Genomic DNA, 13,280 nt, shown 5'->3' on the forward strand with positions numbered 1-13,280 from the left:
CGAGGCGGAAGCGGGCGCCGCAGGCCGAGGCGGAAGCGGGGGCGGCCGAAGCGAGGCTGAAGCGGGCGCCGCAGGCCGAGGTGGAAGCGGGGGCAGGCCGCATTGCTGCATTCGGTAGCGGGGCCCGTAACCGCGCCATGCATGCATGCATGCGCTTGTCCGCGCGTAATTACCGGACGTGGGCGTGCGGGGGTGGGCGCGCTGGCGAGAAGACCCGGCTGAAAAAAACAAAAGCGTACACGTATACGTATACATTACGAGCGGGACGGCAGGCGGGCGGCCTCTTTTTTTATTTTTACCCATCGTGCCCTCCGTTATGAAGGGATACGAGACAATTTTAGCCGTCCTTGTGTTGAAGGGGGTCTATCGAAGCGGAAGTATGATAAAATATCGTTTGACGGTGCGCCGTGGAATTCAAAGAGCATATGCTGAAACTGAATGCGCGTTTTCCTATCCATATGCTCAAGACATGCCTACTCCAGACCGCCTGAAAATTCAGAAGACGCGGGATTATCTACTATCTGCAGCTCAGAATTCCATTTCCACCAGCTGAAATACCAACCGGAGCGTCTGCATTCCACCTCTTAAGTGGGCAGTCAGCTGAGTGTGCGTGCCCAAATGGAAGCACACCCAGCGCACGAGAGGCATGAGCTGCCTCGTGTCGTGGTGGTAAGATGTGCGGCATGCACATATAGCATACAAACTCCAGGATTAATGATTAAAAATGCCACCGACTAGCTAAGCAAGCATATGACAAATATGCTCGGCAATCCCTTTTTTTATTAGCTATATAAGCAGCGGGCCAAAATTCTCAAACATATTTCAAGTACAGAAGATTGCTTGCACTCAATTTTTCAAACATATTATAAGTACAGAAGATTGCCTGTACTCAGTTTTTCAAACACATTTCAGGTAAACAAGATTGCTTGTATTCAGAGTATATTAGCTAGCCAAAGAGTGGTTATAAGAAATGGCAAATATAACACATCGTTTGTATTTATTTTTCTTTTCGAGGGAAGATTGTCTGTACTGTAGCATTATAACATTTGTTGCTTCCTACCCATATGCTCAAGATGTGCCTACTCCCAACTGCCTGAAAATTGCAGCCAGATATGCCTACTTCAGACTGCATGAAAATTCAGAAAACGCAGAACTAGCTATCCGCAGTTCAGAATTCCGTTTCCATGAGCTCAAATACGAACCAGCACGCCATGGAATTCCAAGAGCATGCTTAAGCTGACTTCCTATCCATATGCTCAACATGTGCCTGCAAATTCAGAAAATGCAGAAATAGCTGTCTGCAGTTGAGGATTCGGTTTCCACTAGCTCAAATATGAACCGGATATAGCACAAGATATGCTTTCTATCCATATGCTCAAGATATGCCTACTCCAGACTGACAGAAAATTCAGAAAATGCAGAACTATCTATCTGCAGTTCAGAATCTCGTTTCCGTTCGCTCAAATACGAGCCGGAAATCGCACGGAAGAAGAGAAGCGCGCAACACAGAACTGATTACCATTTCTTGATTGACAGAGCGGTTTGAACAAGCAATGAAACTGTATACTGTACTGTATACTGCAGCTCAACTGAACTGAAGACAATGAAAACAGAGAAAAAAAATTATCACATGATGTTACCAAGGAACACCACCACCGCCATGAACCACACACACACTGGAGTAACACAATCTGACACAACACGAAGATTGCTCAGCCATCGTCGAGCAGCGAGCACTCACGCCTACACCGCGGTCTAAACCATTGTACTCGAGAGATATCGCGGCAGGCGAACACGCGGATGAATAACTGAAATGTATCCTCTCAGTGGAAGCTTGACGGCGCGGCCATCTTGGTCTCTTTCTCCTTGCCGCCGTCGTCGACGTTGGACACGGAGTAGTCCTCGTCCTTCACGGCCAGGAGCACCAGGACGGCGAGCAGCGGGTAGCTGACGGTGCACAGCCCCCAGTTGACGATCAGCTGCGACAGCAGAGACGTCTTGTGGGTGTCGACCTGCCATGCCACGGCTGCTCCTGCGCTCTGAACCCCCTTGTAGAACCCAACGTATCTGCAACAGAAGTTGAAATTTTATTCAGACAGCTACTTGATATACGTATTGACCAACACCAATTGCATACACTTTTGTTCAGAAGAGCAATTTTATTGACCAACGCCAACACCAAATGCATTATGCATGAGTATGCCCACCTTGTAGTACTTGAAAGGAATAGCAAATGCAGGAGGAAACAGCATGATAAGAATGACGCATGAGACTGTTCAGACTTAGAGAAAGTATTACCTACACACCAAGGCCTCTTCACACACACAGGAGCATTTCAGTTTGTTTTCAAGGACCAGCCTACAGAATTTATTCTAAAGAGAAGGAAGAGGTGTCTGGATAAGAACCTTATCCTATCCATCACAACCTATCAGGTATCCTTAAAATTTATTCTTTATGTTGTAACCACAATTCTAGCGATAACCGGCAGATTGGATAATAATTCTGTAGCTGGAGAGCATTAGGTTTCAGACAGCAAACAGGGGAGACTCTGGCATCTAAATCCACAAGGCATCCAAAGTCAAGGCATGTGGTTCATTTTAACTAGTACGGTCCATTTTAGTTCATTTTATAAGCAAGACCAGCCTATGGAGAGAAATGTTGTTGTAAAGAGAAAGAAAAGGTAGCTGGATAAGATATCCATCACAACTGATAAAGAATCAAATTTAATGTTGTAAGCACATTTCTATCAGCATCGGCAGATTTTGTGATGCATTAAACTGGGCAAGAATTTCTGAAGATGGATAACACTAGGTTTCAGTTTCAGACAGCAGCAAACAAGACTCTGACATCTAATTCCAAAAGGGGAAAAAGTGAGACTGAAATGTTGCTTCCCCTGTAATCAGATTTTGGAAGAGGGCAGAGTTCAGAAGTCAAGGCATCCTTTTGCCTTAACTAGTATCTGCCGTCATGGTCATGGACTCATGGTACTCATGGTATTTTACACGAAAAAGATGACCCCCTTTCAACAGGGATGATGATTCAGATGCCATGTTTTCATGCATTTTAATATCAAATCTAGCCGTGTGAAGTCAGTGGACTCCCCCTCCAAAGTTTATGGAGTGTCTTATCTAGTAGTACTAGTGTACTTTGAAACTTTCCTAAAGCAGAGTCTGCTGCTACAAAACAGAGTGAGAACCATCAGAAGAAGAAGAGAGTGAGATCTTCTTCTTCTATCAAACAGTGGATTCTACAGCTAAATTCAGCACTACAAATTTAAAGAATCCTATTTATCCGTGTTAACACTAACTTAACAGTTAATCAATTCAAGTATAGTAATATATCTGAAACAAGGTTAAGATTAGTTGCCAATCCAAAATCAAAATCAGTGAGGAATTGAATTCATCAGACATGGACTACTGCTGTATAAATGGAGAGTATATATGGAGAGTACCTGCTGAGGATCTGTGAGTCGTTTGCGAGTGCGCCGATGATCCAGTAGATGAGGCTCTGGAAGATGGCGTCCATGAGGCCGTAGCTGAAGTAGAGCAGGAACGGGCCGGCGTAGCGGCGGCCCTCCTTGAAGTCGATCTTGTCGGGGAACTCGCCGTCGAGGTACCTGAGCTGGTTTGCGAGGCCGCCGGCCCAGATGGCGGTGCCGAGCAGGGCGACGGCGGCGACGCCCATGAGGCCCCGCTTCCTGCGGCTGGCGAAGCCGAAGTCGAGGAAGTATCCGATGCCGGCGGAGCCGATCATCTGCGCGCCCCAGTAGAAGACGTTGTTGAGGCCCTTGGTCCGGAGCGTGAAGAGGAGGCCATTGACGTTGTTGAACTGGTAGGTGTAGAAGAAGTTGCTGGCCCATGCGGCCGGCAGGATGAGCAGCATCTTCCAGTTGGTGAAGAGCTTGAGGATCTCCCACCCCTCGGTGGACACGGAGGAGTAGGTGACCCTGGTGGCGCGCGTGCCGTCGTCGCGGACGATCTTGGCGGGCGGGAGGACGAGGAAGGTGAGCGCCGCGCCCAGGAGCATGAAGCCGATGAAGGCCCCGTAGGTGGCGTCGTTCACGCTGCCGGCGTCGGTGCGGCTGTAGTTGAAGGAGAAGGGGAGGAGCCCCCCCAGGACGCCGCCCAAGTTGAAGAGGCACCAGAAGAGCGAGATGTAGCTGCCCCGGCGGTTGGGCGGCGGGTACGAGGTCATGATGGCGCCCTGCGCCGCCCAGAGCAGGCCCGCGCCGGCGCCGAGGAGGGCGCCCGCCGTGATGGGGAACGTCTGGGACTTGTGGTGGTTGTAGTAGAGGAAGGAGGCGGCGTAGAGCGGGTAGGTGAGGGAGCCCAGGAGCAGCGTGAGGCGCGGGCCGAGCAGGTTGTGGGCGGCGCCGCCGAGGACGCCGAAGACGGCGAAGCAGGCGTAGAGCGCCGTGTTGGCGTTGTCGGCCGTGGTGTGGTCGAACTGCCCGCCTCCGCCCAGCCCGGACAGCGCGTTGAACATGCCCGGGCAGCAGAAGCACACCAGCCCGATCAGCGACACCTGGACCAGCGGTGAGTTGTACCGCAGGCCGGGAGGAGGCGGCGCCGTCGCCTCCGTCCCCTGCGGGGACCCGGCCTCCGGCAGCTCCGTCGACACGGCCATTTCGTCCCTCTGAACGGGCGGGCCGGCGAAGAGGAGTGAGGGCGGCAGCTGATGGGTGGAGACAAATCGGCGGTGGAAGACGATCGGCGGAGGTGGCGGTATTTATAGATGGGATCTTGGTGGCTCCTCTGTTTGATTCTGTTGCGAGAAGGGGGAGAAAGAGACGGCGACATTGAGGAGGAGCAGAGGGCGACATTTGGAGCATCATTAGTCAGTGATGATTGCATTTACTCAGTATATTTAGAAACTTATTTACTGCCAATTTATCAGTTTAGATATGTGCATCATCTTTAATGTGGATATTTATTTGGAAACTTATTTGGCGAACGTTTTTGCTGACAGTTTTTTCAGAGGCACATGACAATTTCTTTAGATATGCATGACAGTTTCTGAAAAGAAGAAAAATTTGCGACAAAAACAAGCAGAATTAGCCATCTCCTACCACCTAAAAATGCCTTAAGAAATTGTTCCCTTGTCACCCCCTCCCAGGAAACGTTCGCCGGTTAGTATTTCTAGAAAAAAAAAACCGGAACCACTCAAATTTTGGATTTTTTTTTTGTTTTCATTCATTCGTTTTGGTGTGGTGAAGGGGGAGGCGAACAAATATTGAAGGTAGGATTTGGTGACATTTGGTTTGGAGCATCATCGCCAATTGGAATACACACTGAATTAAATTTTGCAAGATATGTCATTCTATTTTCATAAGTTCTTATTACAAATCATCATGATCTGCATAACACATATACGAGTTGGAAGGAGATTTGTGTGCACACGAGATGAGCAGCAGAGATGAGAAGGGGTGAAAGATAGGAGAGTCGGATATGCCGACTTGAAGAATCACCAAACTACATATAGTAAACAATCACTTTTATTATTTTTCACAAGGGAAATTTAAAAAACAATGTAGGTCGATCATTGCCGCCCGCATTTTAACAATGGTTGCTATGTACTAAGAATTTTTTTCTGTGGGACTTGGCAGTCCTTTGCACTCAGTTTGTTCAACACACAAGTGGGTATAGCATATATAGTACTTACAGTATAAGACACAAAGGCACACAACCTTATCCCTGTCAAAGATCCATCCTACATTGATAAATATGACTTGGCAGTGGGACCAGCAAGAACAATAATGTTCCAACATCCCCTTGTTCTTTATTTGGAGGATCGATGTCCCTCCGTCGAGCATTGCTTGGTTGATTGCCACAAGGACGCAAGGCTGAGATTCTCGGTCCTGCAAATTTGGAATTTTGCTTCCAGCTAGCTGCGTCCCTGTCCTTCCTAGTGAACCACCTTCGCCTGCTGTTTGGGGCGTAGGACAAATACACCCAGCTGATCATAGATTCATAGGGAGAGGGGGTCGTAATCCTGGCTAGCTTTCACCGTTAGCGGCAGCTAGCTGGTTAATCATGCAGGCTAACACGAGGCTATGTGCCCCCTACAAGAGTCCCAAATGGACCTTTCCTCCATTTACAATCTCCACAAGATGTAGCTAAGAATATTATATTTATACTTCCATCTCATGATTTTTTTTTTCAAAGAGGGTCGTCATGTCTTTGTACGGAATCACAGGCCTATTCGTTTGTACTATTTTGTGAAATGTAGGCAATGGTTATGACCGATTTGATAGGAAAAAAAAGGAAACAATGTGCATTTTCTCGTTGGGGATTAATAAAACGTCACGTCTTCCTTCAATTGGAGTTGGCGGCTCTCCTAGGCTTCCCTCATCCCTCTTAGTATAGCAAGTTAATTGCAGAATGCTACCACTATAAAACCCTTGATTTGGAAAAGCTAACATTGAAATATTAAACTTTTGAAAACTCGGGGGTAATTTGGTGATGTGTCCATGGATTAGAAGGCTATATGTGTGTGCGCGCGCGCATATCTATCTAGTACGCATGTTTTAGTACTTGGTATTTTTCAAAAAATAAAAACGGGAACACCTAAATTTGTAAGAGGAGCAACTATCAATATTCCGTTTTGAAAAAAGAAATAAATTGATTAGAACAACAAATTGATTATATTAAGCGAAACGCTATAAATCACCGGGCGGATCGCAATCCCACTAGTTTTTGCAACTGGCCATCGCTGCAATCTCTCTCATCACAACAACATCTCTGTTGCAGGATTAGATCCTTGAGAGAAGTCGCTTCTCGTGCTCCTCCCGAGCTCCCGCCGAGTCGCCGCCTCCCCATGTTGCTCCGACTGCCCCCAAGTTCCCGTCGAGTCACCGCCTTCCTGCGCTGCTCCGACTACTGCCATCTTTGCTCGCAGCCGACTAGCGCGCCGATGAGGTTCTCTGGAGAGCTACACAATGTTAAAAGGCGTGCAACCATAGAGACCGATTCCCGTGTCGAGTCGCCGCCTCCCCGTGTTGCTCAGACTGCCGCAACCGACACTTGGCGCTGGCAAGCACGCCAATGAGCTTCTCCGATGAGCTGCATGTAACTACCACTAGAATGCAACATGTCTAACGTTGCAAAAGGTTTTTTTTGTAACACGAGCTCTATTGCAAAAATTTCAATAAAAATGGTCAACAACGTTTTCTGCAACACATAGTCCGTTGAAATGTTTCTACAACATTACCTTTGTTGCAAAGATTTTATCGAAGAAAAATTAAACACTTCAAGGTGATTGCAACAAACATCCTATTGCAGAAGGCCTTTTGCAACACCACTCTTGTTGCAAAAAGGTGGCTGCTTACATGGGTAAATCGAACGATTGTTAACGTGCCCATCCAATGGTCAGTGAGGCGGTGGATATTTTTGCATTATCCGCTGGCCGACGTTTAGCGTCGCACTTATATCAAGGTGTTCCGTGAGCAACGCACGCCCCTCGCGACATCGCTGTAGACGTCGCGCTTTGGTGTTGAAGGTGTTCTGGATCCATCTGCAAATTCAAAATTTCCATGTCTTGTCGTAGGTTGCTGCCTGTCACGCCCACTGCCACCCTTGGCTCCGTCCGGAGAACTCTTGTACTGCTCTTTTTGCCGCTTGATTGGCTCATGAAATGTTCAGATGGGCTTTTCACCCCACCTTTAAAAAAAGGTAACACAAACACATTAAATTTGTGAGATATAGAAACAAATTAATTATGTCCATATCGGCATATCCTCACTCCCCAGTGGAGTAAGCACAACAATTTCCGTTTCATTTTCGCTCCTTTTTGGCTTATCTATGCATTAGAAAATATTTGGCTTGCTTGTGTTCTCCAACAACACATGGTGACATGCTTGGAATTGGATGCAGGCCCGGTTGGAGCTTTGCTCCCCAAAAGTCTACGCATGACCTCACATCACGGACCCACGGTAGATAGGTCCAGTCGATGCCGACGTTGCTCGTGACCAATCATCTTTTCCTCTACGCCTAATAATTCCAATACGAATTTCATGTTCACCTCAACCTCTTCAATTCCCGGATTATGTGCGTACGATCGAGACAGTTTCCACATACTAGGAAGTACGAACAACTAGAGTACCAACTCAAAAATAAATAAATAAATAGAGTACCTAGCAATATTGCAACTTTTCTGTGTTTGGCAATCATCTATGTTGCCCTTGGAGGAGTCCACGTGTTGGCACGTCAATGGCCGATGCGCTGGTGAGTCCTCTAGCAAGCGCCACGTGTCCCCGCTCCATGGTATGCAAGGCAGAGGATGCAGGCAGGAAAATGAATGAATCGTCGACAGTACACGTTTCTCCTCACATCATGCATAGACAACATTGGAGTTTTTTCAGAGTAGACTTTGCGTGGAAGCGCCGGCGATCACATTAATTAACAACATGAACGGCCGGTCCAAAGAACTGACAAAAACACGCCGGCAGTTCACATTAACTAATATAAGTATATAAATCCAAACGTAGACTACTTGTTCCTCCGGTCAGATCACTAGTTTATCGGACGCCGGCACTTCTCATCTCATCTCTGAGAACAGACATATAGACAGCAAATCGTCACCACCCAAGCACGGCGCACACACAGTTATTCCGGTAAAAAAAAGGGGGGCAGACATACATTGTAGCCTTGTAGGGTGTGAGGCAGAAAATATCATGCGTTATACAGTACAGTGGAGCGCGACGAGAGCGCAAGGTTAGGGTTTATCATCGCAGGTTGGGCGTTTCACCGGCCCTCTGTTTTCTCACAGGTATGGACCGTCCGTGTATCAGAATATGTACAACTATTACGCTATAAGATTATATGAAAGGGACAAAACAAACACAATTTTCGCCAGGCGCAATTCTAATTCCCCCGGCTCCCGTGTGAGAGAGGACGGCCGCCTCCTCATAGCCTGCAGACATGGTGAAGTGGTCAAACGATTGCAATAACCTTTTTGTATACCTAGTACCAAAGTAGGAGTACATCTTTATCATAAGCTGGGACAACTGCAAGTTGCTAGCATTGCTTAGTCAAACGTGTCAAGAAACTAGCTACAGGCGAGGGTTCGGCGAGTCAGCAAGATGACAAAGTTTGCGACGTAGCATCCTCGTGGACCTCTTCCTCCTTATCCATCAATCAACAAGACAAATGCCACTCTCTTCATTTTGCTTGTCAGTTTGTCTTTCTTTATTGTGCACAGTGAACACAAATGGCAAGGATTCAGAAACTCAAGCTCTTTCTACCTACAAGCAATACCCTTTTGCTTATGGCGATGGCCTAGCCTAACTGCAACGGCAGGCTTAGTATAAAACAACTCACCATCACTTGTTAATGTATGGAAAGAGTGGGTGCTGCAACTTGGGCATTTAATTCTAAGGGATAGCATATGCTAAATATGTGAGGACTGAAAAGCTTTCAGAACAAATTTGGCACTAGAAAAATGATATGCAAGCAATCAGAAATCAGATGATGCAAGAATGTGCACCTCCTTCAGGAGAGCGGACATAGTCACAGTATATGACAGGAATTTCGTGTCTTAAACATCAGGATTTACCTTAAGGAAGAAAACAACTTGCGAACTGCTTCAAAGATTTCATCTTCAGTTCCCGTTGCCTTTATCTGCATGGAGATCAACAAGTAGTCTTACACATCCAAAGGTCAAGTCTAAACAATAAATAAGACATCCTACAGATCCTCAATATGAGTGATATACAGAATATGTTACTATGTTATATCCCTGATATGTACCCCTTCTGAAGAGATTAGCAATCTCTTCCAAAATGAGTGAATTACAGACACTCATCTAATATCAAATAAATAGGCAGATCTCTGATCTCACTCCCCTCCACAACATGGAAAAATGGTCTTATGGTTATATGAAATTCAGAAGACGAGGGAATCGCATCCTGGCTCTACCTCTCTGTCCTATGACTCCCCGGAAATACTATCCTGCTATTTATACACTGGTAACCCATATGTTTGACGTTTCTGAAATATATATTGGCATTTGTAAATGTTCAAGAGAATAAGCCAGGTATAGTTTAATGCTGCACATTAAGAAGCCTTTTAAATCAACTTCTAGAACAAAAGGTAGAGCTCTGTTTCCGTGTGAAGGAAATAGGAAAGTGCACGTCAAAAAGTAAAGGTACGGTTCATAAAAGAAAGGTACAAGAAGTGCTCCTGTCCAGGACACTCTGCGTTAAATAAATATATTAATTACCTTGTGTGCCTTTCCCCTTGAAGAGTAGTACTCTACAACAGGAAGATTCAAACTCTCGAACACTTTTAGACGCTTCTTGATTGTCTCAATGTTATCATCAACTCGTCCCTAAGACGCATACATGAGATAATCGAAAAAGTAGAAACAAATAGAGAGATCAATCTAATGTGATATTTTTTAAAGGAAACTCCACTAGAGCACTAATCAACCTCCCATTTTGATATCCACAAACTACACTAATGAGATTAGTGTTTTTCTCTTCAATTTAAATGACATATGAAGAAGAAAATCATTTGTGGTAATCCACAAGGACTATCCTTTAGGAATGCTATATTTCATGTTAGTTAAGAGAGAGGGAGTGATAAGAGGATAATTGTCAAAGCCGAAAGTAACGTCTGAGAAATAAAATCTTAGAAAAACACACGTGGAGTAAGTTTCAAATAAGAATTGAGAAATGTACAGTACTCATGTTGTGTATATATATCTAGCACAATTTACTCCATAGATAGTACGAAGACCAACCTGGTTACGGCTTAGGAGACGTTTAACCATCTCATCCTCAGGACAGTCAAAGAAAAGCACAAGGTCTGGTTCAGTTCCAGTCTGAAATTTATTAGTCAACATATCAGAACAGGACCATGCAATCTACATTTATCTGACTAGCAATTATTGAGTGGACAGCAATGAAACATATCTTAGTTGGTATGCCAGTGTCTTCTAATTGCCCGACCACAGCACACACATTTTCTTTGATATAAATGCTTGTAGTAGTTGTTGAGATGCAACTATACATCCACCATAGTGGGGCTAACATAACTGTGGACTACTGCATAAATCCTAAAAGTGCATCTCTCTAGAGCAGGACATAGTTATTGATTTGCTACTAAAAAAAATACATACATAAGAAACTGCTGATTGCATACTGTACACTGGCAGTTTTGGGCCAGCATATTGGCGTAAAAAATGTAAAGACAAGTGTGTATACACAGATGGTTACAGCCAAGAGCGCTACAAAACTTGAAGATTCACCTGTTATCAGCCTTCCCAAAAATTGAACCGAAACTGATGAACATCATGGACTTATCCATCTCATCACATACAATTTTAATTAATAGAAACTTCTGGACCAGTAATGCAAGCCAAATAGAGAACTTACTATTTTTTCAAAGGCAATTCTGTTTTCCTCACACCTTGGAAAACCATCGATAAGAACCCTTTTAGCAGTGCTTGATTCAATTGCTTTTCTGACCAGTTCAACAGTTATCTCCGATGGAACAATCCTCCCTTCCCTTATTATCTCCAGGATCCACTCCCTGGCAAATGCCATGAAACTGACAAATCAATTCACCGAACCATGCATGTGCGTGCGCGTCATTATAAGGCTATCAGAGGATTGGACGGAAAGAAGTATTACCCTTGATCAGTGCCAGCAGCTATTTCATTCCGCAGAAGGTCACCAGCACTCACATGAGAAAATCCAAAATCTGAGGCGATCCTACTACATTGCGTTCCTTTCCCACTCCCAGGCCCCCCTATACGCAGGACCTTGATTAGTCGTGCGAACAATTGAAATTTGAGCGCCACAACACAATCCAACTTGAAACAGCACTGATTATCATTGAGAGAAGGGTTCCTCAATTTACTCTATACAGGATACACATAGAGTATATAAATGTGAAATCAACCCTACAAAGCTTTTGCCTCCATTTCGAAGGAAGAAAAATAATAATCCTGCAACATATTGGGTGTAAAAGTAGGAAAATTTTACCTAAGACGAAAGCGATGAACGGCCTCTCACCATCGGTTCCCTACAGAATGAACAGAGGGCACACCACCAATTATTCAGATGCAGTCTGCATAGCTGTCACAAATAATAAGAATGCGGGTTTGGGAACAAACGTACAGCTAGGGATGTGAAGAGCCTGAGCAGATTCAGGGCCGGCGGTTTCTGCGAGGAAAACAGTCAGGCGGATGAGCATCTGGGAACGGAAGGAGCGTGTTGACCCCAATGGGGCGAGAAAGGCGAGCACGCCAGATCCGGTCCGGCCACGTTGGGCGCGCGCGCGAGGCGTTCAACGGAATGCGCGGGAGAGAAAGAAAGGGGGACCGTGGGGTTACCTCGGCGTGGGTGGGGAGGAGGAGGTGGTGCTGTTGCTGGTGGTGGCAGGAGGAAGCGGCGGCGGAGGAGGAGCACGGGGATCGGAGGAGAAGGGAGCTCAGCCGCCGCCTCAGCATCCCGACGCCGATCGCTCTCGTCTTGTTCCCTCTGGAGGGCAAGGCGGCGAGGGAGGCTCACCACTCACCTCCGCCCGCAGGAGGGGCCGAACGGCCGAGGTCGGGGGGCCGGGGGAGGGAGGGGCGAGCGGCGAGCGGCGAGCGGCCGTGGACGCTGCGTGATGTGGCGGGGCGGGGAGCAGGGCCGGGGTGGGGTGGGGAGAGAGAGAGATCGTTGCTTATTTAATTTCCTTTTCGGAGCTGCTTCTAATCGATGAAAAGTGAAAATTGCCTTTTTCCGATTGGTGTGTTTGGCAGCGTGGAATATGTTGTGTTTTCAGCAAGGGGTGAGACAGAAGAAATAGCTAACTTAAATGTAGACATGTGTTCAGTTAGGGGTTAAATGTAGATGTTCGATGATTATAAGATGTTCCATCAAAAGAGAACATGATGGATTGTCAAAGCAGAAAATGGTACTTTATCAATTTGCTCCTTCAGTTCAATTTCAATTTCCATCGGTTTGATTAACTTGGGTTGATAAGGTTAGTATATAGGAAATAAGTTCAGTTTATGGAAAAGGCTTTCCTCATTCGAGTCGCTCCCGCGGGCGATTCCAAGAGGATATCAAACCTTGGCCACCGCCACACCCAATTTGGGGCCGTGGGTGCCATGTCACCGCCTTCAAAATTGTAAAATAAATTTTATTATATACCTCATATTGTATATTCATCAAGCTGTTGCTATTTCAAGACTATTTGTTGAGATAATGATGACGTCTAGTGTAAACTTTGAACTATGGCAACCCCAAGCCCGCAATTCTAGGTCCGCCACTGGCTGTCGGGGAAGCC

At 46.0% G+C, this 13,280-nt stretch overlaps 2 protein-coding genes across 4 annotated transcripts; both read right to left on the reverse strand.

Moving 5' to 3' along the window:
• Window positions 1-1,501: 1,501 nt before the first annotated feature.
• Window positions 1,502-4,756, reverse strand: LOC119352839 (UNC93-like protein 1). The gene is made up of 2 exons (XM_037619425.1): window positions 3,452-4,756; window positions 1,502-2,067 (listed from the first exon to the last, which is right to left on the reverse strand). Exons 1-2 carry the CDS (start codon window positions 4,624-4,626, stop codon window positions 1,824-1,826), a joined length of 1,419 nt encoding a protein of 472 aa, XP_037475322.1. The 5' UTR covers window positions 4,627-4,756; the 3' UTR covers window positions 1,502-1,823.
• Window positions 4,757-8,603: 3,847 nt separating this feature from the next.
• LOC119352840 (UMP-CMP kinase 2-like) lies at window positions 8,604-12,636 on the reverse strand. 3 transcript variants are annotated; one of them, XM_037619426.1, is made up of 9 exons: window positions 12,337-12,636; window positions 12,122-12,166; window positions 11,987-12,026; window positions 11,633-11,750; window positions 11,375-11,531; window positions 10,741-10,821; window positions 10,219-10,326; window positions 9,553-9,617; window positions 8,604-8,910 (listed from the first exon to the last, which is right to left on the reverse strand). In XM_037619426.1, exons 1-9 carry the CDS (start codon window positions 12,451-12,453, stop codon window positions 8,904-8,906), a joined length of 738 nt encoding a protein of 245 aa, XP_037475323.1. In that variant the 5' UTR covers window positions 12,454-12,636; the 3' UTR covers window positions 8,604-8,903. The 3 variants fall into 3 exon arrangements, with proteins under 3 accessions (XP_037475323.1, XP_037475325.1, XP_037475324.1); XM_037619428.1 differs by lacking the exon at window positions 10,219-10,326; XM_037619427.1 differs by lacking the exon at window positions 8,604-8,910 and having other exon boundaries at window positions 9,549-9,617.
• Between the last annotated feature and the right edge of the window lie 644 nt (window positions 12,637-13,280).

Source organism: Triticum dicoccoides, chromosome 2A, assembly GCF_002162155.2.
Source record: "Triticum dicoccoides isolate Atlit2015 ecotype Zavitan chromosome 2A, WEW_v2.0, whole genome shotgun sequence".
Taxonomy (NCBI): domain Eukaryota; kingdom Viridiplantae; phylum Streptophyta; class Magnoliopsida; order Poales; family Poaceae; genus Triticum; species Triticum dicoccoides.